The 24,615-nt window shown below is 40.1% G+C and overlaps 1 protein-coding gene across 10 annotated transcripts in view; it reads left to right on the forward strand.

Moving 5' to 3' along the window:
- DLGAP1 (DLG associated protein 1) overlaps nt 1–24,615 on the forward strand; it is a 410,173-nt gene that overhangs the window by 289,710 nt on the left and 95,848 nt on the right. For all 10 annotated transcript variants that reach the window (XM_038174624.2, XM_021268892.4, XM_072034762.1 and 7 more), the window contains 2 exons: nt 21,266–21,443; nt 23,870–24,110. In XM_038174624.2, the coding sequence (XP_038030552.2) occupies nt 21,266–21,443; nt 23,870–24,110 (419 nt within the window). The remainder of the gene's footprint in view (nt 1–21,265; nt 21,444–23,869; nt 24,111–24,615) is intronic.

Consider the following 24,615-nt stretch of genomic DNA (forward strand, 5'->3'; position numbering starts at 1 on the left):
AACATCAGGTGGACATTTTTTAATAAATTAATTCATCTTTCCTATGCTAGCCTTGAACTTCCTTTCAGGGAATATCTGAACAAGCTTCCATAAAATATGAAGAGCATGTTTGTACACACATATGAAAGATTTGTGTACAAGTATTTACTATGAGAACATTTGTTCATATTAGGGAACATAACCCATAATGTCTGACTTATCTAAAAAATGAATACAGAGCACTTCAGTTCCAATGCTAATATATAATATTTTCTATTTCAAGCAAACACTATGTGATTAATCCATTTGATAAACAGAAAAATATCCAATAAATTTTAATAATGAATATAGTAAAGTAAATATCAGTAAACATTTAAATAACAATTTTTATGCCATTCATTTATTTGTAGAGAAAGGGCATGTACAACCTCTGCTGGGATCATCATGTAACAATCCCATCTGCCTGAAGACCAGTTGAAATAAGAGAAGAAAAGTGGTCTCAAACTCTTGTTCAAATCCAAATTCCTATTCAAATTTTGCAGCATACATGTCTAAGCTAAGTTATAAGGAAAAATATAATGGAAAAAAAAAAAAAAAGTGAAAGTGATAACTGTAATATGAACTACATCTCCCAGTCCAGAACATAATAGTTGAGGTACTCTTCCTGTAGTGGTACCTCTGGCATTTCCATTCAGCCTTACTCATAAGAATTATGTGTCAGCCTTGAAACAGTCCTTCATCTTTTCTTCTTTCCTTTTCCCAAAATGTATTATCAGATTCTTTCTTGAAGAGCTGTTTAATTTGTTTCAAATATAGTCTTGCAAAATAACAGATATCAACAGCCACCATAATAGGAAATTATATGGGCAATTGTTGAAGTTAGTTTAAAGTATGGGAGAACATGTTTAATATATAAAAACAGACAGTTTCACATTTTTTCACATAAAGAGTTAAAGCAGACCTGGTTTTCATTTTTTTGTAAAAGGATTCCTGTTTTTTTTAAGTATTTTTCCAAAGTTTTGTTAAAATGTTGACAAAATGTTCACCCATTTCTTCTGAGGAAATACGTTGTTATGAAGAAAAGAAAATCAGAAATTCAGTCATATTTTGTTATTCAACATGGACTTACTTTTAGTTGCATGTCTCTATCTCAACAGAAGGAATATCATGTGAAGCTGTTTTTTGTTTTGTTTTCTTTTCCAATTTTGTAACTTTTATGAAGATTATGCCATTATTTAGTGATGCTTCTTCTCTGCCTTCTCTGTTTGTGCAGAGCAGGTATCCCCTTATCTGGGGAATATGTTTTTCTAGTTACTAGTTTTATTTATACAGTACTACAAAAACTTTGACCCCTATTCCATCTCTACCCCTATACCATCAAAAGCCATAGGTCTTTTGATTTCAATCTGGACTTTGGGGGGGAAAGGAGGGTTGGCGAGGATAGGGAGGGAGTGTAGGTAGGCGGAGAGTCAGGGAGTGGAGTCATTAAAATGCCATGTATGACAACAGCATAATTTAGAGGAGTATATTGGAACATTTATTCTGCTTCTCTCCCTTCCAAAATGATAAGAGTTAAATATCTTTGTTCTGCATATTCTCATACACACACTTACATTGTTCTTTCTAAATGGGACATCTGATTTTCTTTGAGTTGACCATGTGGGGAAGTGTTGGCAAGGTCTGGGTTTCAGGTTGAATATCCCCACCTTCTTCATTGCTCTGATGTCTGTTTGACTGAGACCCTGTTTTCATTCACCAAAAAGCTTGTCTGGTTATTGCTGGTCACTGGAAAGTGCTTCCTCATAGACATCACAACTGTGAAGATGAGCCATATAGATTAAGCAAAATGTAACCTTGTGACAGTTCTAGAATACTGCTTTGGAAGTTGTTGATCTGTTAAATAAAAACTGCAGCCTCATTTTGATGATCACCTAACTTGCAGAAATGAAAATCTTCATCTTGTGTCTACTTATCTGGCTCAATTTCACACAAGGTTTAGCTTTATGATAAAATCCTTAGGTTAAATCCTGTAAAAAACTTCACTTTAAATCAAGTTATTTTGATGATTTCAGGTCCATCCCACTGTTTGCTTTATAAATCACAGTTTACCATTCTATGTGTAAAGTGGGCACTTCTAGGGCTTACTTTAAGAAACACAATTATAATCACTGAACCACAATGTGATTTTCAGCCATCTCTTTCAAGATATAGTTTTTACACACCCTGCATACATGTATATATGTGCAAAACTGGTCTTGTTTATGTTTAGCCCTACTTCTGCCCACCTATTTAAAAAGCTGTCTCAGGAAGTAAGTTAATAATGTCCAGTGGGAACAGGAGAAGAAACACCACTTTAGACTGCAAGGACATGCACAAGCTAGATGTTAGGACAATTTTCCTAACGGTAATGATAGTTAAGCACTGGAGTGGATTGCCAAGAGAAATCACTTCACTAGACATTTTCAAAAACAGGGTAGAAAATGTCTGTCAGGAATAATTTAGGTATTGCTGATACTGCTCTAGGGTAAAAAGAGGGACCAAATGACCTCATGAAATCCCCTCCAGACTGATCTTTCATGATTCTCTGTTTTTCTTGGGCTATTCAATATACACAGTATCACTGTTCTTACTTCCTTTCTTTAACTTATTTTTTAAATATAAAAATAAAACCCTCATCATGACCAAATTATTCCTGCAGGCCTGCTGTTGAATAGTAAATATAGATATCCCACCCACAGCAGTGCCTCACAATGCTTTAATGTATTTTAAATGTTATTTCATTGCTAGCATTTTGAAATTATGTTCTGAATGCTGCCAGCAATACCATGCTTGAATCTCGGTATGTGATCTTGTACTATCCGGTTTAGTTTGCTAAGGGGAGCTCGGATGATGTATTAAACCTGCCATGCAGAAAATTCTCAGGCATAAAAAGAGATGTGCACTTGCACAAAATTCAGCGTGGAATCCTTAATGTCCAACGTAACAAGACAAGCAAGCAAACAACAATAATAAAGTCAATTATTCATGATAATTTTCTATTCTGATCAGCTAGAAGTGTGCTGTTCTTCCACTGTGAAATGCTGTAGCCCTTTTAGATTAAAAATAGAACAAGTTAAAATAGTGTATTTTGCTTTAGTTTTAATGTGCAATTACAAGACAAACAGTAGTGTATTTCTTCTCCAGACATGCTTTGGTATCTTCTGCCAACTTGCATCATGTTAGGGTGAGAAAGAGGGACATGGAAGTGAGTAATTGTTCTGCCCTTACAGATAGAAGAAACTATTAGTATCTAAGTCATGCTGATGCCCAGTCATTTGTTTCTTGCATTTTCTTGTGTTTTACTTGTTATACTGATAAGATGGAGTAACTTTTTGTTGTTGTTGTTGAAAGCACCTCTGCAGCAGCTTCCAAGTTCCTATGAGAGATTTCTGTGTTTGCATCTGTATCTGACTTCTGTGTGGCAATTTCCAGTTCTCCTCTGCTACCTGATCAGCCCGCGCCCTAGCTGCCCAGCAGCTTGGCCTGCAGCAATGCCAGGTCCTGCAGACAGCATTAACTTGTTCTGTCACCCACGAATGCCAGCAGCAACGTTCAGAGCACCCACATCTTTCCCTTTATTTCAGTGGCAGCCAAGCTTGGGTTGTGTCTGCATAGCTCTGCACTGTGACAGTGATGTATCATGCTGAAGGCAAGCTCAGGAGCTTTCAGGGCTAGTACATAAATCTCTCCTGTTTTAAATCTGACAATTGCGATTGCAAATCTGTGCTAAGCCTTTATTACTTTTACACTTGAAAGGAAACCTTGAAAACCTTCCTTTAGAAGGCATTACACATTGGGCCAGTCCCAAAAATATTCTGTTATTACTTATGACTTTATCACACTAAAAAATAATAGTAGAGTAAATAAAGATAAGTTTATTAAAACTCTTTTGTAATAGTAAATATTTATTAATGTCCACATAACAAAATTTGAAAAATGTAAAATTTAATGCAAAATTGTACAAGGTTCTTACTTCATTTATTACTTACACTCTTTGCCTTTCAAAACTGAAAAATGCTACTTTATCTTAACCCCATTTAGAGAAATAATGTGCTTCTAAACTTGGTGTAAATCTCAAAATCACAGATACATAATGAAGAAAGTTTAAAACCACTGTGGGTAAAATGGTGTCAAACTGGGCCGAGACTTTATCTCATAATAATTATTTTTGTAATGGTCATAGAAATTATATTTATAAAAGCTGGAATTTCATGGGGGAAGCTTTCAGTTTGGGGTTTTGAAAATGTCTTTTTTCTTTATTCGAGCGGAATGTAGCCAACATGTCATTCCACCATTCTCATGAAGTTGCAGACAAAGATGTTAGATATTTCAGAACCGTTGGCACTGTCTAGTTAGAAGGGCCCAATCTAAATGTTTAGCCATGGATTTGACTGATGCAGAATCCATTGGACTCATCTCACTTGTGTGGCTGTAAGAGCTGTGAGACAACAGTGCTTTGGCAAAGATTTGTTGTTCAGACTTGTTTGAAATTCTGGTGAGTCAGGCTGTGCCACTGCAGTTTGTTCAGTTATCTACTGTTGGGTAGAATGTAATCTCTGGCATAGCACTAAATCTCTGCCTATTACTTTGCCCTCTCTGAGAGATCATTTGATTGAAGGCACAAATTGATTGCTGTTTACCTGTGATTAACAAAGGAATTTGAATTGAGAAGGAGTGGATGATGCCATATTCAAACAAGATGATAGACTGATAGGGGTTAGACTTTTTTTTTTTTTAATTTTAATTTTAATTAATTTTAGCACTACGTCACTGTTTCTGTTGCCCCTTTCCTTTCTCTTTTCACTTCTCCCACTTTTTCCCCTTTTGAGTAATTCCTTCATATTCTTAAATCATAATCCTAAGTACAGAGCTAAGCATCCTTCCTTATAAGCCAAGACGTTCATGAAGAATACCACATCTAGACTCCCTGTCCCTTCAACTATCAACTATTTCTATATCCCTCCCCACCATCACCACCACCTATTTTATTTCAAGCTTTAATGAATTTCAAGCCTTTGCAAATAATGAGGGTGTAACATTCTCTTCTGCTTTCATTTATTACAGCCCTGGTCCTAACACAACCTCCTGTATGACTTTCAACCCTGGCAATTTGATTATTAAACTTTTTCACTTGCCCTGTTAATAATACCATCACTGTGAGTTTTGCACAGGCCTTTTATCCGCATGTTCCCAGCCCTGACTAGAGCTGCTATTTTGCTAACACTCCTGCATCCTTCACTCTGCATGCTTTCATCACCCAAAGGCATGAGTTTGCACTGAAAAATGGCTCTGCCTGCTTTCATTTCGGGGCTCCACGGCCACCAACTGTACAGGCAATGGTTAGTTGCACTCTATCAGCCATGCTTTGAGCTATCCTGGGAGTGATTTCTTGGGCAGCTGAGTTTGCTGCCCTTGCTACTGACCAACAGTCAGGCAGCCCTTGTACATGGACCCTGGTGCGAACACACATGAACTCCAGGCAGATTCTTTCCCATTATCTCTAATTGTCCCATCTCCAGAGAAGTTAATCAGATTCATTAGACCTCCATGAGGACTGTGGTATCTGCCTGTGTGCTTTGCCTCCAGCAGAGGATTGGCAAGCCCTCATTTTCTATTGAAATTACATGTTACGCCTATTTCTTGTCCCAGTTCTCACAATCAATATGTCCACATAATAAGAGTTATTTAAAGCAACTAGTTCCCTTAAGGGCAACAGCCCAAAGAACGGCAAAATAATCAATTTCAAATTCATACAAACCGTGAATCACCTGAAAAGCTGTCTCTAAAAACAGGGCTATAGTCTGATATTGATGTAGATTGTTCATCTCTTGCATCTGTTTTCAGATTATCTGTTTTACTCCATGTACCACCTTAGATGATGTAAGTAACAGAGAATAATGATAAATAATATATGCAGGTAGAATCTTTAAGGAATATCTTGAAATAATAGGTGAAATAAAAATGACATTTAAGTGATATGCAAACTGCTGGTTTAGAACTTGATGCCTATTTACAGGTCTGTTTTAAAATATTTTTGATTATCAATATAAGAAACATGACTTTATCCCTTCTTATAAATAGCATGTTTATATTTCTGGAGAGGAAAAGTAAAATTAGTCTTTTTTTTTTGTATCCATGAACAGATAGCAGCTTGTTTCTGAGCAGAGTATTACAGTTTCTATTGTACCATCTTAAATTTCACCATTACTCCCTCAGTATTTCTACCATGGGCAGTACTGAGGCCAGAACGGGAAGGTTAAATCTGATCCAGGGTAGACCAGAGACGAATGCCAGTCCTTTGCCTGGCTCCCTGGGCTGCCTACTGCCCCAACACAGGTGGAAGGCAAGGCTTGGGAGAGCATCCCACGCTATGGCAGGGTGTGCACTGCACTCCAAATCTACACTGAGCTGATATTTATTTCTTTGTTTTAATTCTAAGTCATGGGACTTATTAGGGACAGGGCACAGAAAAATGTTTGCGGGGCTATTTTTCTTGGGAATGCTGGGCAACTCGGATCTGGGTCCTCAGTACTGTATTCTGCAGTGTGCTGTTTATAAGTCTCAAGTGTGGTGTGTTTAAAAGCTGAGCTGTGGAGGGTGTGTTGGCTGGTTTTTGTGTGTGTGCGTGTTTATTTTTTTCCTGACAAAGTACATGTGAAGTTTTAAATGTCAGCCTCCTACCCAACACAATTGGATGATAACCTCTGCCATGAATTAATCAAGCTGCTTGTTAAAAACATTATCTTGCCAGTGTTCCTCCAAGTTCTTTTCAATTCAGGCAAATTTAACAGCTTTCTCTGCCGTGAAATGATACACTAAGGTTAATTATAGCTCAGGAGCACTCTAAGGTATGATTTGGCTGCTCAGGTCCAAGAAGAGCGCAAGGGGTGCACCTGGAACAAGCATTTGGCTTGCTTTGTTCAGGCAGGGGTGGGCAAGAACAGCCGAGCAATTAAAACGAAGGACAAGATGCAGAACTCTTGGGTCTGATGCCCTTCTTTCAGCCAGAGGAGAGCAGGGGGGTGGCAGAGTCCGGCCCCTGCTCCTCCATGCCGTGCCACGGCAGCAGAGGAAGCGGTGCTGGGTGCCCAGCTGCTCCCTGCACATCCTCTTCCAGCTCCACGTGGGCAGGAATAAAAACCTCCTTCACATCAGGATGTCACTAGAAATGCGTCATTAGTCAGCACAGCAATTACAGAGCCTTCCAAAGAGGCTGCAGAAGCGCTCATGAAGTCACCGTCAGTCATTACCCCATCGCTCTCAGCTCCAGATCACAGCAGCATCTCCCTGCACTCACTGAGGTGCGTGGGGAGAGCCTGTATGGTACAAGCAGGGAGGCAAGGCGTGGGGAAGAAGTTGTATCTTCCATGAATTTCCCCACTGGTGCTGCTAAGATGAGAGCTGAGTGAGCAAGCTCTTCTGCCAGCAGAGCTATGGGATGAAAGGGTTGGTTCTTGTCGATCCTTCTGAACTGTGCTCCTCACAACACGTCCTGCTGCCAGGCTGCTGTCTTCTGTCTTTCCACCTCCTGTATGTGTTTTTACTCTCCCCATGATGTGTGAAAGCCCAAAGGGGAGAATTTGTTGCTCCTAGGAGTAGCAGTACCTCATGTTGCATTTTGCTGCATCTGTTGAAATCCACAGCTACAACCTTCCCGTTACTTGATGCATCTCCCCCTCTCTTCCCGCTGTGCAGCCCACACCCATCACTAACATATGTCCCAGAGGTGGTTCAGATGCCTTCACAGGGGGTAAATGATAGATAGACGTGCTTCTCTCCAGCTAATCCTGCCTCTCCTCGACCCTCTATGCCCTGCCCATGCACACTGACATACTGCTTCCTACTCACATCTCTATAAATTTTCTTTGTATTTGTTACCCTTCACACCATAGCAGAAGGAAATCTTAAAATGCTTTTATTTTTTTTTCCCATAGGGAAGGCCGTCAGAGCTAGGAAAAGATGTTTTAATATATCTCAGAGACTAAGCTGCCATGGAATAGGCTGTGCAGAGAAGCAAGCACACCACACAGGCTGACAATCGCAGTCTGGCTGTGTGGAGGGGGTTCCCACTGTATGTTTTGTGCAAGCCTATTCCTGGAAAATCTGTGAATTTGCTGATGAAAAGCCGTTTGGAAGGCTGCAAGGAACACTCATCTCTGTTATGGTCTTCTTATTTCTCCTCTTTGGAGAGGAGAGACAGCAGCACTGACAGCCCTGTACCGATGGCAACCCAACCCACCAAGAGCACGGTGCTGCCAGGCCAAGAAAAACCTGCCAGAGCTTGCAGAGGAGCAGGCTCCTTCTTGGCCCAAGACCTCAGTGAGAGACCTTAGTCAGACCTTAGAACTCACCATAGAGAAGACTACCCCTGAGCTTGCCACAATCTTTTCATGAGGAGTATCCATTTTCTCCTGATGAGTAGTTGATCCATTTCCTCCTACTACTTTCTTTGCTATTTAGGCAGGTAGGACTGGGCCCGTTAATGTAGGCAGAATTTGTCTAAGTTGAGAAATAAATGCAACTCAGACTTTCCCCTTAATAGACCTTCAGGAAAACTTAAGATTTGATCCACCTAATCTGTAACAATTGCCTGTCTAATTAATTCTTTGCCTCTCTCCAGACTATTCATTTTATTTAGCATCTTCCTGTTACTGAATAGCTCTCATCAGTGAATAGTGAATAGCTGTACACGCAAAAACCTGCCTTCACACATCTAAATTGCTTCCTTGCTGCTATAAACAAGTATTTATCATAGTTATCTGTAGTGAAACAAACAAAATTGGTATAATACAGCTATTGCAAGTGTATTACTGAGTTGGGCTTTTCTTTGTTTTCTGCTTTCAAAGAGCTTCACTCTTAAAGAATGTGGAAGTAACTTTTTAGCAGGTTGGCAGTTGTTCTAGAGAAGGACAATTCCTTTTTCAACTGCAGTGCTGACCTGTCCTTTCCAGCCACTAAGGAAAAGTACTTTCCTTCATGTAAAGCACATTAAAAAGTTTTAAATCCTACAGCTTTTGTAATGGTATAATGAATGCAAATTGCTCTTTGAATCATAATTAACTGAAAATCAGGTCCACAATTCATCTGGGCTGTAAAATCAGAATATATTCCAAGATGTAATAGATGCATAACATTTTATATATCCTTTCTGTTTCTTGAGCCCTTGAACTTTGTATACTTTCTTCACCAACTGTGAAAACTAGAAGGTTTTTTCCTTTCACTGAAGAGATTTTTCAAACCTCATGAGACAAGCTTTAAGGGAAAAAAACGTTATACATTGCAAAAGCGTAATAAATTGCAATCATTGGCACTAGATTATTCCTCCCTCTAGTGGCTGGCTGGCTCCAGTGAGAATAACTGGAGCTCTTTATTAACATCTCATTGAATGATTCCATTAGTTTAACTACTGGGAACTTACGTTTTTCAGGCTCACATCCTCCAGCTCACTGCCTGCTTGGTAATCCTTCATTCCCTTGTGTATGCAGCCATGACCATGTGATGTGACCAGCCTTGCAGCTTTTCAAGGCCACCTCAAGCTTTGCCAGTCCCTTCTGTTAATCATATTACATGATTTCCATTAGCAGTCATGTAAAGAAGGTGACCCCACTTCTGTTGCGTCTCTGTAGTTCCACACAGTACATTGCACCAAATCCAAGCAATTTAATGTGGCAGATCTCTGACATGTTAAACTGAAAAACTGATGTATTTGAAGCAGCTTAATTTGTCCAGTCATGGTTCAATACTGGGGACAGTTTGGGTATAAGTCTTTTGTCCATCAAACACATCCCCTCATGAATTGTTCAGGAAAACTGGAAGGTGTGGCAAGGCTGGAAAGCCCTACCTACTTAGTCAGAGGGACAAAATTTGGCAGGTTTACAAATTGGCCTTTACCTGGCACATCACGGGTGAAGCCAAAGTCTTGGAACACTGAGCAGACCCTCAAAGGTGGCCTTGTGAGTGCCACCTGCACACAAAAACATGCTGGTGCTCAAACACTCAGACACATCTCTGCCCTGTCTTTCCTGACAACAAGAAATTTATTAATATATTAACAAAACACTGTTGTTTTCCTAATCCAGGTGACAAAAATCTGAGCTGTAAAAATAGTTTTGCTGCGTATAAAACAAACATTTAAGGAAGAGGTCATCTGAGAAAGACAGCACTTACTCATCCGTCTCAATTAAGTTAAGTAACTTCAGGGCAAAATTGCAGCCCCCCTCTTAAGAGCTGTGAGGCTCAAGAAAGTAATGTAGGTTCCATCATGCTTTGCTTAAAATGGGCATTTTAAACATTAAACCTTTCTGTAGCTTGCTGCAGTTTTAGTAGGTTGGAGATACTTTCAGAGTGCTATGTTCCCTCAGCAAAAGCATTGACTTCAGATGAGAGTGTAAATCACCATACATAGTCAATAATGGTTTTAATCTAAAAATGCATTTCTTCTAAAGTACCTTTTGACCATCACACCAAACATTCTTTCCTCTTTATTGACCAGCATCTTTGCTTTGCACAGAATATGTGTTTCTGGAGCTGAACTTTATTATTTATTTCATTCTCTCACTTTTGCCTCCAGTAATGTAATAAAAATATGATGCTGCTATTCTTTTCCAACCAGGAACCTCGGTCACATTTGCTAACTTTAATTCAGCATCAGAAAATCATGTGAGAGGTGCTGTAGGGAACTATTAACATACCTGTTTGCTGAGCCCAAGAGTTTGTATGACTTCTCTTCCAGGTCACAACAATTTTCTGTCAAAACTGAAATCCAAACCCTTGAATCACAGGCCATTGCCCATGATTTTAAATGCCAAGTAGAAGTTACTTATCTTGGAAATTTTAGAGTTTAGGGATTTTTGTTTGTTTGTGTTGTTGTTGTTGTTTTTCTGTTACAGTGTTTTTAAAAAAAATAGATATCCAGGTATTTTCATCTGAGTAGTAGAGGGCCATCTTCAGCTTCACCATATAACCTATCACAGAATCATTAAGGTTGGAAGAGACCTTCAAGATCATCTGGTCCAACCCACCCTGCTATCAATGTCAGCCACTAAACCAGGTCCCTAAGCGACAGATCCTCCCTTTCCTTTTTTCCTATCTCATTCACAAGTGCTTGTCTGGCTTCTGATTTATACAGGATTAGCGCACTCTATTAATCAGCCCTCCGTGAAGAACTAGTTTTATTCCTTTCCCTATGCAAACAAAGATGTTTGGGCACTTTTTTTTTTTCATTTTCAACTGACTTCAGTGGATTTTATTTAATTTTTCATTGGAAAAGAGTAGTATTCCAATTCAGTAAAGCACACATTTTAATTCTAAGATAATTAAATTCAAATAAGTATTTGGAAGTACTTAAGAACTCCTGCTATTACAGGTCAAGATGCCAGCTGACTTTTTCAGGTTTTAAAGGTTTTCTTCCTTGCTAATGAGGTACACAATCCCTCTGAAGATCCTCAGCCCTGAAAAGGATCCATGTTTCAGAAATATTTTTTACTTTCTCACTGTCTCCATCTGAATCATTGCCCTTGATGCTAACAGCATGATAAATGGTTCTCCGTTCCTTTAGTTCCAGACTCAAATAAATGTTTCAGGGTATTTATTTTTCATGTGTTTAAAAGATAACTGTTTTAAATAAATTGCAGAAAAAAAATCCCTTTCTGTTCCCAGCTGGATTTGTCATTATTATGCAAGCTTCTCAAGATATTTTTTTCCTTTGTTCTCTCGTACTCCAAAATATCATAAATTCTGTTTCATCAGGATGCATTGTGTAAAAGTCTGGCCAAAGGATAGCCTATAACACATAAGTCATCTGGTTTTTATTTTGTTTTTAATATATTTTAAAAAAAAGATGAAGGAAGGAAGGAAGGAAGGAAGGAAGGAAGGAAGGAAGGAAGGAAGGAAGGAAGGAAGGAAGGAAGGAAGGAAGGAAGGAAGGAAGGAAGGAAGGAAGGAAGGAAGGAAGGAAGGAAAAGAAAATTGAAATGTGTCTTAAACAACATTTTAATTTTTTTGAGCATTCTAGTAATCAGAAAAGTTTTCACAATATAAATCAACTGCAGGCTTCCAGCTGAAGGTATTCAGTTTTTTGATCCTGTCTGTAAAAACACTGACAAACCAAACTGCATAGGCAATGATATATTTCACACATACCTGAAATAATGCGTTACCACTTCGTGTTGTTTCTCAGTGCAGCAGTCTGGTCTGTTTGTAACCTCTACAAAACAAAACAAAACTGTAATGACTTTGGAATGAAAAGAGAGAATTATAAAATATACATGGACAGCTGGATTTTTTTGAACTATCGGGGTTTCTTTCAAGGGATTTCTTTTGAAGTGAAAGCAGCTGAAGGGAAAATGAATGGTAGCAGCTTCTTTTTTTTTTTTTTTTTTTTTTTCTGAGGAATAGCTCTGGTAAAGTTACATGCAAGCAAAGTCTCCCTTCTCCTGCGGTATTGCTTTGGCTGTGCATGATCAGAGTTAAAAGGGAAAATCTCCTAGAGTAGGAAAGACTGCAGCACAGAAAATCAGCAGAGAATTTGTTAGAAACCCTTCTTCACACCATCATTTTTTAATTTACTTATACTCTAGACATTACTTTACATAAAAGCATAGAATAAAAGTTATTATTTCCAGCTTCTCTGGTATGACAGGAGAGGTGGCAGTGTTTTTTTGTTACTCAGTGATAACTCCCATTCAAACAGTTTCCCCTGAAATGCTATTTTAATAGCAAAAGACAGCTGCAGGTCACACCTGAGCTCTGAGCTATGTTCATCCAGACACAGCTTGAGAAACTGTTGGTAAAGTTATCCAGGAGGTCACTGCTTTGTCTTCTCATCCCCCTCTCAAACCCTCCTGTCAGGAGCGGCTGGCATTCAAGCCAAATGTCAAGTTGACTTGACATTTCAAGTCAACACCTCCCAGGTGTCTGCACAGAAACAAAATATAGTAAGTCAAAAGTACATGCTTAGAAAATAATAAAAAGCAGTCTTCTTTTTAGACACTCTAAAATGCTTAGTGCTCTTCAAATAAAAAACAGCTAAAGTAGAGGATACTGAAATAACCACTTAGTGAGAGTGCACATATGATCTTCCAAAATAGCACCATCAAGGGAAAGGAGGCGACAAAATCCCCCACCAGCACATATTACAGTCCAATTTAGTAGTTTGCAAGTGTCATCAAGAAATAACTTGTAGCCACAGCAGGAGAGCATGTAGCATGCTTTTCCCTGTATTGCATCTTGCTTTCTCAAGCATCCTTTTGGAGATAGTGCTGTTCTCAAAGATACATGAAAGTGAGCTCAGCCCCTTAGCTTAGTTAGATTTGTTATTTTTCTCTTTTTCCTTTGAGAGTTATTTGCCTACCCTCCTCATTGCTTTGAGATTGCTTTTCAGAGTTTTTCCAATAGTTCTGGTTTGTGTTGCACATCTGTATGGCTGGTGTTGAACCCGCTTTTTTTTTTTTTTTTTTTTGGTAGATGTCTGAAACTTTTAAAATGGCAGAAGACTGAATAGGAATTGAGAAAAGCTGTCTATGTAAAATGCACTTCTGGAAAAACACAGGTGGCTGCTTATTCATATACAGGTTTTGGAGTAATGGCGTTGACTTGCAAAACTAAGAAGTGTTCCTGATCTCACTGGGAGATGTTTTTACAGATCTAGCCCAGATGTGTGGAAATCTCTTTCTGAGCTCGGTGCCTGTCAGATGCATGGTAGGGCCTGCAGGCTTAGGGCCATGCAGCATGTAGGTGACCATCACTTGGTTTCAGATCCACGTGGAGCTGAGGACACTGAAGACTGAAAATGTTTGTGCAGTCTGTCAGGAAAAATTGCTCTTAAGTAAACACTACATTGACACTTATCAGTGAATACCATTTTAGTATTTACCTGGAAAACATAATTTGTAGGTAAATACTGACCAATACCACAGCTTGGTGTAGTACAGCAGGATGCTCAGTTACGGGAAGCCTGCCCAGAAGATGCTTTTGAGCTGAGCAGGCGTGCGATCCTCCCACTCCTGGGAGCAAGCTGGTGCTTCTGCATAAACCGTGGTGATAAGCAAAGAGGGCTGGTTACACAGCTAGCTCAACAGAAGCCCGGGTGACATTCCTGAAAAGCAACAGCTCTCCTATTGTGGTTTGGCAGAGAGCTATAATTCTTGGGGTTTCCCACCAGCAGAATTAATCAAACTTTTAACGTATGCATGGGGGTGACCTGAAAATTTAATTAGGCAGGCAAGGTCTGGGCTTTTGGAGACAGTGATTTTTCTAGAATAGCACAAGGGTTGAAACAGGCAATATCCTGGTCACAGATACCCTGAGGTTAAACAAACAAACAAACAAACAAACAGAACAAACACCCTGGCTGTCAGTATTCTGACTAGGAGCAACCTAAACCAAACTAAGATACTCATTTTTTTCTCCTTGCCATGAATGCATCTGGAAGTGCAGATCTACAGGTGTGACAAAGGATGTTTTGAGTATGTTACCGAACACCTGAGAGGGGGAGAGAAATGACAATGTCATTTGAGTCACTTATGATAATAGCAGCAATTAGAAATGTAGTGGTGAAGTGGTTCGTGTCCGATGCCTAAGCTGTGCCTGAGCAGGCCTCGAGGCACCACCTTCCTTACTTCTTGTAGGGCTTGCTGCAAGTGTTTGGCTAGCAGAGCAAAGCTCTTGACTTGCTGAATTGAGTTTCATCTGAGCAGACTGCAGATAACTTTTGAGTTCCCCCAGAGGGAAGGGGTGACACAAGTTACCAGCAGCATGAAGTTATATGGGGTCACATGGGTGAGCTGAGAGGAGATAACAGAGAGCTTGCTGCAGCAGGGAGGGTTTGACATTTCTGTTAGCAAATTGAGAGAGAAGAGTTCATTAAATCAGTGCTGGAGATGTTTAATGGAGAGAGAGGCTGGGTTAATGCAGGGGATTTGGAAGAGTGGGCCCTGCTGCAGATGAAGGATCCCTCAGGAGTCCGCAGCAAACAAGACAGCTGCTGAGAGCAGCAAAGGATCTGTCCTCACCCTAGCAGGGGCCAAAGGGGTCCAGGCAGGGCTAACTACTCAGACCCTCATGCTCTTAGCCCGATATCTAATACATGCCAAGAGCTTTTCCGGCTTAGATAAACACATCTCTGCTGCTGAGTAGCGCTTGTTCCTGGGATTATGCCTGCCAGCCCAAAGGATGCTCACACTGGAAGAGGGAAGAGCCTTGTGTCATATTTGGTGAAGGTTCAGGGATCTTTTCCTCAGTCAAGGATCTCAAAAACCTGCTTGTATGTATACTTAGTAAGATTGATAATGGGGGATGATTAGATTGGTAACAGGGGATAATAAGGCCTCCAGCTTTCCTCTGAGAGGAAAGCTACTCTTCTCAAGGTAAGCACCCTCAAAAATGTTTTATCTTACCAGAGTAGGTGTGACAAGAGAAGGTGGATTTCTTTTCCAGTGTATATAAAAATTGTGTGCTGTTATACAGTAACAGCTTACCCTAGCGTCACTGGGTTGAGCTGGTTCACCTGGGATGAGCAGTTTCTATGCTTCAGCATCTCTTTTCACTCTCCAGGGTGGAAGAGAAGAGCGCTCACAACTGTTCCCCCCACACACACCCCCACATGGGAATCAGCACCAGCATGTAAACCAGATTTCTGATTAAAGAGAATTGTATAATGTCTGCCTGCATCATCTTCCATCTGCTCTTGCCAACTCAATTGCATATGGCACGATGTGTCACTTCCGTGCTGTGCTCTATTCTTTATGCGCTCTGTCTAGAAAGCATGGAGATGATTCAGCACGTCAGTGACAGGTGAAAGGATCCTTCAGTTCACCTAGGAGGATCTTTGAGATGAAGGGGGAGCCTTGCTTTAATGTGTGTGCTAATTTTTACGCAGTAGTCAGCTCTGTTTGATAACATTTCAGTAGTTAAAAAGGAGTAAATGTGGTCATGCAATATCAACTACCTCACCTTCAAAAAAAAAGGGAAAAAATCCCAACCCTGAGCTTCAGTGTCCTTTGACAGGTCCTTTTTCCCTCTCATAAAATCACAAATAACTGTTTTCATGTCTGAAAGCTGACAGTAGACCAACATGGGGAGTTTTGAAGGGGACTGTGCTTTTTTGTAGCAGTTGCTGGGAAAAAAAGAAAAAAAAAAAAAAAAGTCCATCCAGTTCCTGCTGTCCTTAGTGAAACAAACAGGAGCTCTCTGGCAGGATACCATGTACTTACTCAAAAAGCTGCAACAGCTGGAGAAAGACACATTAGAGAGCTGCGTGACACTAACCTGTGTAGACTTCTGGATTAATTGTTTTTTTAAGTGCTTTCCTCTTCAGCCCTACCAGCGTCTGTAAAATCAAGCAGAGACAAATACACAGCACCACAGTTTCTGCCTCTTCTCACCCTGTGCCACACCAGGTGAGAGATTATTATTGCAGGCATGGTTTTGTGGTATGTGCTGGTTGGTCCGTACAGCGAGGATGGTTTGAATTCTGATTAATGACATCTCTTATAATGCCAGTTTTGTGCTGATAACATTGAATTGCTCTTCAGCAGACAAGCTTTACTGATTGTCTCCAAGTTTTAGATTTTTCTTTCTCATGCTTGGCTCTTTAGTAACACACCAAGGACTTAAGGAGAGAGTTATTTATTTGTTTAGCTTCAAGGTAGGAAATTCCCATGAGGAGGTTCACTTGATTCTAAACAAAAGCAGAACTGGAGATCTTCAAAACCTGGAAAAATCCCTGGTGAGGGGAGAAATGCTCAAAACTGTTATATACAGCCCTTATCTTTGTCAGTAGCATGACAGCTTTGTGTTCACCACACTGAAAAAGCAGCAGAACATAGGTGCCAACATGATCAAATTACCCCAGGCTGGTGACCCATGTCATGGCTAGAATCAGACAGATGCACTTGAATGACTTTGTTCTGTACATGATCTTCCCTGATGTCCTTCAGTGTTTGCTCAATGTCAGACTGCAGTTATTCTTCCTTCCAGCAAAACCAAAATGCAAATAAAATTAAGCACAGAGATATATGTTGAATATACACATAGCCAAGTGGAGATGGAGCATTCAGCCTGTGGTAAACGAGCCCCTGGGAGCTAAGATGTCCATTACAGGATAGAAAAATAAGAGCAAGGATATTTAGCAATAGTGGTGGGTTGCAGGATTAGGGTTTTTTTCTTGTTGTTGGTTTGGTTTGTTTCTGGGGACTTCTTGTTTGTTCAAAAGCTGATTTTTAGCATGCTCCTTTGCTGACTTCCAGAGGTATTCAGGACATGTCTCTGGACTTTCCCTTTATTCTGCTTTGTCATTTTGTGTTGGCATAGCACAGTATCCAACTGGCACAACCCTGTGCTTTGTGCTGTGAATCCAAATGCTAAACTTGCGGAAGACAACCCAGTCTTAGGAAGATTTTTCATTACAACACTTCTTTCTGTTGTGTCTGGCCTCAGCAAGGGGGTAAGCAGCCACTGTTGGTCTAGTCTCTCCCTTTATTTCATTTAGACACAAAATGTAGTAAATGAAAGTGTTTTTCATAAAAAGCACATATATGCCAGCATGCATTGTGCTTTCCTAAATGAAAAGGAAATATTTAAAACTAAGCTTGTCTCTTTTTGTGAACAGGTACATCCTTCTTGTCTTGCTTCTCTTTGACATTTCAAAGCTATTTTGAAGGCAAAGAAACTCTTACAGAAACACATTCAAAGCTATTTCATTTTTAACATTCTAACACTATATTTTATACCCTCTAATATATGTGTGAATGAACTAAATTATCGACAGAATATATGAGTCAGAAACGACAAAGCAGTATGTAAAGAGAATTTATGGCATTCCTTCCACCTTCGTTCATCCTGGTGATCATCTGAGTTGGGCACCAGGCTAGGACGTGTTTCCTGCCTCCGTCCCACACCTCCCTTTACAAACCAGAACAAATCAGTTAGCTCTAGCACCTCCTCTCCTTACCTGTGTTGAGCAGTTCCTCACTCTACAAATGGTCAGTTAAATACTATAGGGACCAAAACTTGTCTCCATCTGAATTAAAACTGTGTAAATACAAACACATCTGTAACAGTGGGTTGAAAGTACTTCTCAACGTGGATGTCTTAGGGGTGATTACATGTGTGCATTTTAAGCCTTTCATTTCTATTTTTGAATGAAAATGAGAGACTCAGCCTCAGTATATCTGACACGTATGCAAAGGCAGCTTAAAATTTTCCTTTGCACACCTACTTGATCCTCTGTTTTAGATGCTTCATTTAAACTTATTTTCCGCTTAAAAGAGCACCTTCCCTCTTGTAAGAACCCCTCACAGGCTTTCAGTAGGGTTTTGCCCTCACAGGTGGGGTACTTCAAGCTTTCTTGAATACCATGTCAGTCAGAGACACTTGCCTTCCTTTACCCAGGGAAGCCTGGGTAAAGGTTTCTCCACCAGGACCCTGAAAACTTCATTTTTCCACTCACCTCAACATGACTTCTGGTCAGCCCCCGCAGGCCCCACAGCTGTGTGTAAGACCCTGGGAAAGGGCTTGGGCTCTGAGTTCAGGACTGCCCTTGAGCACTTGTCCCATGTCACACAGGCAGGCAATGCAGCACAGAAATGATGTGGCACACTTGAGGAGCTCATTGAAGATGTTTAATAATTCACATCCTCCTTCTGCCAATTAATATATCCAATGCAGTGAATAGAACTAATTGACCATTTTATATTGGCACTAAGAGCTGTCCAAAGTCTTAGTCCCTTGTCTCTTGTACTAAGTTGTGGAAATTACAATGGCACAAACAAAAGTTTAGGTAATACACACGCAACATGACACAGAGTTGAAATCTAAGGAAGAAAAAGTTATTTTCATTTGCTGTTTACAGGTAATAGTAACTTTGAAAAAATAAATTAGACATTCAGATCTTCCCCTGTTGTACATAGCCAGGTTTGTGCTTAACTTGAATAATTTCAAAATTTCCAGTGGCATTTCAGCTGTTCATTGAAGTGTACTGTAGGAGATAGAGACAATTTATTACACAGCTATAAAGGTAGTAGTAATCATCATAAATGCAAACCTTCAGATGTTTCTTTGTCTGTGTTTTAAATTTTTATTTTTTCCCCATCACTACGTCCAGTGAAGCAGTGATTGTAGCAATCAGTACGCACAAAGCCACCTCCTCCAACAGCTGCCAATATCCTAGCCTGGTTTAAACAACAGATGGGAGATATGTGCAGGCTAGGATAAGTGGCCACCTGTAAAACATTGTTCTAGATATGTGCCAAACTGGCCAGTCATATATTCAGGAACAAGAGCAGTGAGAGAAAGAAGGCAGCTGTGCTGACCACCCACATCTGAAACAACAGAAAAACATTTACTCTCATGGATGGATGCCTTTGTTTTCTGCAGAGCTGGGAAAGTGTTCTTACACTACGCTAATGCATGCAGAAAATGAATTTCTGTACCTTTTGTGGTTGCCTTCCATGACACTGGGAGCATCTGTACCCTGGTTGCAACAGCAAAATCTTGCTGCCCAGGGTGCCTGCACCTCAACAGAGTGGTTCCAGTCTTTAAAGGGCACCTGCCTCAGCACTTGCAAATTTCTGTCTAGCACTATCTGTGCACTGAATTTTGCAATGTGTTGCAGTCTGTTCTTGCGAGGTCAGCTAATCAGTGAACAGCAACAGCCCCAGGTGACACGTTTGACTAACTGGCAGCTAATCAAGCATATTTGAATTTTGCATGTCACATATTGGCAGCAAACTGTTCAAAACATACTCCTAAAATACATTTTGAATTAGTGTAAGAAATGCATTTCAGGCAATGCAGATCAGTTTACAGATCTGCAGGGTGGTGAAGTAGCTTGCATGCATCTGAAAAATTATGTCTGCTGAATTATTCATTCTATTTTTATTTTCTTTTTTCTTTATTTTTTATCAAATAATGGACAGGAATTTTTTAGTGCTAGTTATCAAAATGCTGCAGCTAGCTGTTATTTATGGTCACTTTTTCATTGTCTCTTCCTTTTTATGAGTCATTTGAAACATTAGTAATTATGATGTCTAAAAAGCTTCCTACTTTTAACATGTGAAATCAAATGGCTTAAGGAGTCAAAGTATATGAATATGAGTTGCTGTGTGCTGATTTTCACTGCACACCCAGTGAAAATGGCAAGCAAAGGATTTATCATAATCTTGTGACAGGAATACCTAGTAATTAGTAGAAGTTTACATATTTTTATTAGGTACGTAATTAGCAGCTAGAGATGTGTGTTGCAGAGATGGCCTAGATTTTATTCCTGTATTGTACCATTCAGCAGTAGACCCAATTTCTGAACTACTTAGGTGTACAATTACACAATGGAATTGTCCTCCTAAAATACATTGACAATTACCAGAATTTTGCATGCCACTGGGAAATTGCTCATACTAATTGCTATCATTAGCTAGTTGAATGCAAAATATCTGCAAATGCTTGAGGAATTAGACATGAAATGGATCCTCTTCTTTCAGGTCAACTGGGTATGTATTTCTAAAGGTTCAATGACCAAGATTAAACCTGTAATTAGGTTACAGATTTTTCTTCCATATACAAGCAAATGTCCACAAGAGATTTACATTTCAAAATGGAAGAAGTTGTTAATAATTAATTTGTTGGCTTTGTAATACTTAGAGAATATTGAAGACATTTCAATGAAAATATCAAGGAATCACCCTTTCAATACATTATCTGATCATTAATCATTTTAAAAGAAGTATCCTGAAAACTAAGTGTCTTGTGAAGAAGTCATGACACGGATCACTTTTTTTGGTGACTCACATCTTTATAGGATGCCTTAGATTATGGAAAACATCTCACAGGTGGAAAATTGTATCTAGATGTTGTTACCCTTGCTGGTTAACTCTAAGCACATACATGTATGTCAGGAGTACTGTTTGTGCCCATCACTTACAGGGTTTCTTTGTTTCTGACTACCTGTCCGTCCCATCTGTCACTGGTATTGGAAAGGTGTGGAATGCTATCACTTCAGAAACACAGTTGTGTTTTTTACACTTCTGATTTGACATCAAGTCATGTAAAGCTACTTACCCAGCCAACATTTTCTCAACTTGTCAGCACAATAAATGAGCTGACATTATCCTTATTTCATAAATACACAAGGATTGTTTAAAGTCTTGCTGTCCCCATGAAAAACACCTATTTATCCCTGCCTCTGGTGAGACCATTTGTGCTTAATGACATATATATATATATAATTTTTTTTTCCCCCCAAATCTTTCAGGATATCCAGTGAACACTCGCCAAAGCTTCAGATCCGGAGCCACAGTTACTTGAGGGCAGTGAGTGAAGTCTCGATCAACAGGAGCTTGGACAGCTTGGACCCCGCGGGGCTGCTGACATCCCCCAAGTTCCGTTCCCGCAACGAGAGCTACATGAGAGCCATGAGCACCATCAGCCAGGTGGGAGGGCATGCATGGGCAGCATGGACAGGAAGCACCAAGCCATGGAAAAGCTTGATTTCACTTTAAATAAAATCAGGCTACTGTATGCTACATGCTTTCAAAACATCTTTTAAAAAAAATGTTTTCATACATTGCTGTTTGTGAGTATAACATTTGATAATGCCATAGCCTACCTTTTACAAAAGGATGAGTGGACAACATGCAGTTTGTTTGAATGAATAGTTTAACCTTTCATTTTTCTTTTCCAAAAGCAGGTGCTCATCAACAGTGTCTTTAAACAGGGCTTTCTTAAGGATCTTGTGTGTGGTGCCTGAAATCAAACTCTTTGAATACCTCCAAAAAATCATTTGCAAGCTGATTGTGCCACTAAGGGAAAATTAAGCCCGCAGTATTTCACAATATTTTAAGTATTTTATTAGATTAAATCTGTCCTAATGTATACATTCTAAACCCTGATAACCTCTAAACTTTTCACCTGTACAGTGCAAATATCACAGAATATACATAAAGAGCAAAGGTCTGTCCATAATATTAACCTGAAGTTCTGTGGGACTTCTTAGTGCTCATCCTAAACCAGAAGAAAAATAAATCCCACTGTCACATACTCAGTTGATGAATTTCAGCATCATTAAATAGCCTGTCAGCCTGTCCTTGCATACAACATGCTTGTACAGTTGAATTGGTTAGGGACAGATTGGAAAGAATTGCAGAAGTGCTAGCACTCCACAGGGCAGTGCACCTGAGGGTCATCTGCTAAATCTTTTAGCTTCTTGGTATGATTCTGGCTTGTTTGCTTAAATGGATCATTTAGATAAATCCCTTGTTTAAAAGTACTATGTTACACCAGTCCAGAAGTGTAGCAGGCAGGTTTTGTGGTGCTGAATACTGGCCCCCTACCACTGACATGTCAAATCATTGAAATGTCAAAAAACTCGTGACGTTATTGATGCTAAGACTTCAGCTGTAACCGTAACAAATACATGGGCCATTCAGAACGAAACTGTAGTTTGAATTTCTGTGGTATTCTGTGTTTGGACATTGTAGCTTCAGGTTATTCAGCTGTGTGTTTTATAGGTGAGGCACTTCGCATAGGGTATGAGCTGATGCTCTCAAAGTAGGATTAGGATGTATCTAAAATAAGCAGCACTGAAATTCAAGTCCCAGAGGAAACCATAAGCATTAGGTTAGGTTAGCTTAGTTATTTAGCTTGATGTCTAACACTTAGAGCTGTCTGCCAAAGAGTTAGTATTGCTTGTCAATATAAATAAGAAAATAACAATCTAAAAAAAGTCTTACTTCATAGATGTTTATGCAGGGATATGGCTCTTCTCCACCACTGTAGAATTGTTAATATAATGTACTATCCAGCACTTTTCCATGCTCTTTTAGCAGTTTCCCTATGAAAAAAATGTTTTAGATGTTTCCTATTTCCATTTTATGTATGAAAGTCATAATGTCTGCCTTACTAAAATTCATCCTGGAATAGAGTATTTAATATTTTTTTGCGTCAGCCTAATATAATCTTGTGTCTTCTGGTATCTAATACTTTTCCTGGTATCATGGCTTTTTACATGCGTAGAAAGTAGCAAAACCCTCAAGTGATAGTTTCTGTGTGCATGTTTCCTGCAGTGATAATTATGATGCTTTAATGCCAAACTAAGGACTCCACTCTGAATTTAGAAACATGAACATCCATTCCTATGTAAGCAGAGATAGGTGGTTTCCAGGTTTGCAACATCTGCAGCAAAGCCACATGCTTTTAAATGTTCCTTAACCTGCGAGAGTGGAAGTCTTTGTCACCACCTAGTGTCTGCTCCACAAAGGGTCTAAGGTTTCCCTTGCACCTTTCAGCTCTCAGCCAGAGGGGTCGTCCAGGAGATGTAGTTATACAAATATTTTCCCCCTGCAGCAAAACTGTTTGCCTTACCAGCCTCCCCCTTTTCAACTCTTTGCTGGCACATCTGCACTTGGGCTTCCCAGCCCCTCAAATTTATCACTGCGGTTGCCTGTGGGTTGCATTGATTGTGTCCCAGGGTAAAGCTGACCTTTATTTTCTTACCGCCAAAGAAAGTGTGATTCCAGTTTTTCAGTGTAATTAATGGTCATAATGGCTGGAGCTTCAGCCCCCCAGGGTGAGGTAAACCAGTTGCTACTGTGGGGACTCACAGCTTTCCACTGGTCTTGGCTGGAACCAAGAGCCTAAATACCAATCAATTTCTGCCTAAAGCCTCTTTTTGTGTATATTTTTTTTCCTGAACAATTATTGCTTTGGAAAATGGGATGTGTTTTGTGCAATTCATGTTCTTCATGTGCAAAGTGGCCTTTTAATAGAACTGGCCATCGTGCCCCTGTTGCTTGAGGGTGTTCGTGCAGGATGGGGTGGTGCAGGGGACATGCTGAACCTGCCCGATCTTTGTCCACAGGTGAGCGAGATGGAGGTGAACGGCCAGTTCGAGTCCGTCTGCGAGTCAGTGTTCAGTGAGCTCGAGTCTCAGGCAGTGGAGGCGCTGGATCTGCCAATGCCCGGCTGCTTCCGCATGAGGAGCCACAGCTACGTGAGAGCCATCGAGAAGGGCTGCTCCCAGGACGATGAGTGCATCTCGCTGCGGTCCTCATCTCCCCCGCGTACAACCACTACGGTGAGGACCATCCAGAGCAGTACTGGTGAGTAACAAAATGGACGTCCAGAGGGGTGGCAGAAAGGGAAGGTACCTTTCTGTGTGGCTCCATCAGGTCATCCATGAGATCTCTGCCAGACATAATGCCCATGAGAGAGTCTGTGTTTCAGCAGGGAGCTGGACAGAATAATCAGCTTAAAACCAGGCACAGACCCAGGCTGATGCAATTGTGTTGCCTCCTGTGTCCAAGCTAATTTATTCTGGGCTAAGAGCTCACAGAAGAGAAGTCCAAGGTCATATCTCCTCCTGCTCTCATCCCTAAAAGAGCAATCACAATTTAGCAAAGCTGAATGAGAAGGCTCTGTGTTAGCAGCTTTGCTAACTCTTACCAGCAGTGGAGGGTCCCTCTGCCAAGTTTTGCTTTGTGAGGTGATTTTCTTTGTGCTTTCTGAAAGTTGGAAGTTATTGGGTGTGTTGATTAATGGCTCCAGGAGACTGGTACAGCTTTTTTGGCTGTATTTTTGTAATGGGAGTGAAGGAAAGAAGAAAAG

The sequence above is a fragment of the Anas platyrhynchos genome, chromosome 2 (assembly GCF_047663525.1).
Source record: "Anas platyrhynchos isolate ZD024472 breed Pekin duck chromosome 2, IASCAAS_PekinDuck_T2T, whole genome shotgun sequence".
NCBI classification, from domain to species: Eukaryota; Metazoa; Chordata; class Aves; order Anseriformes; family Anatidae; genus Anas; species Anas platyrhynchos.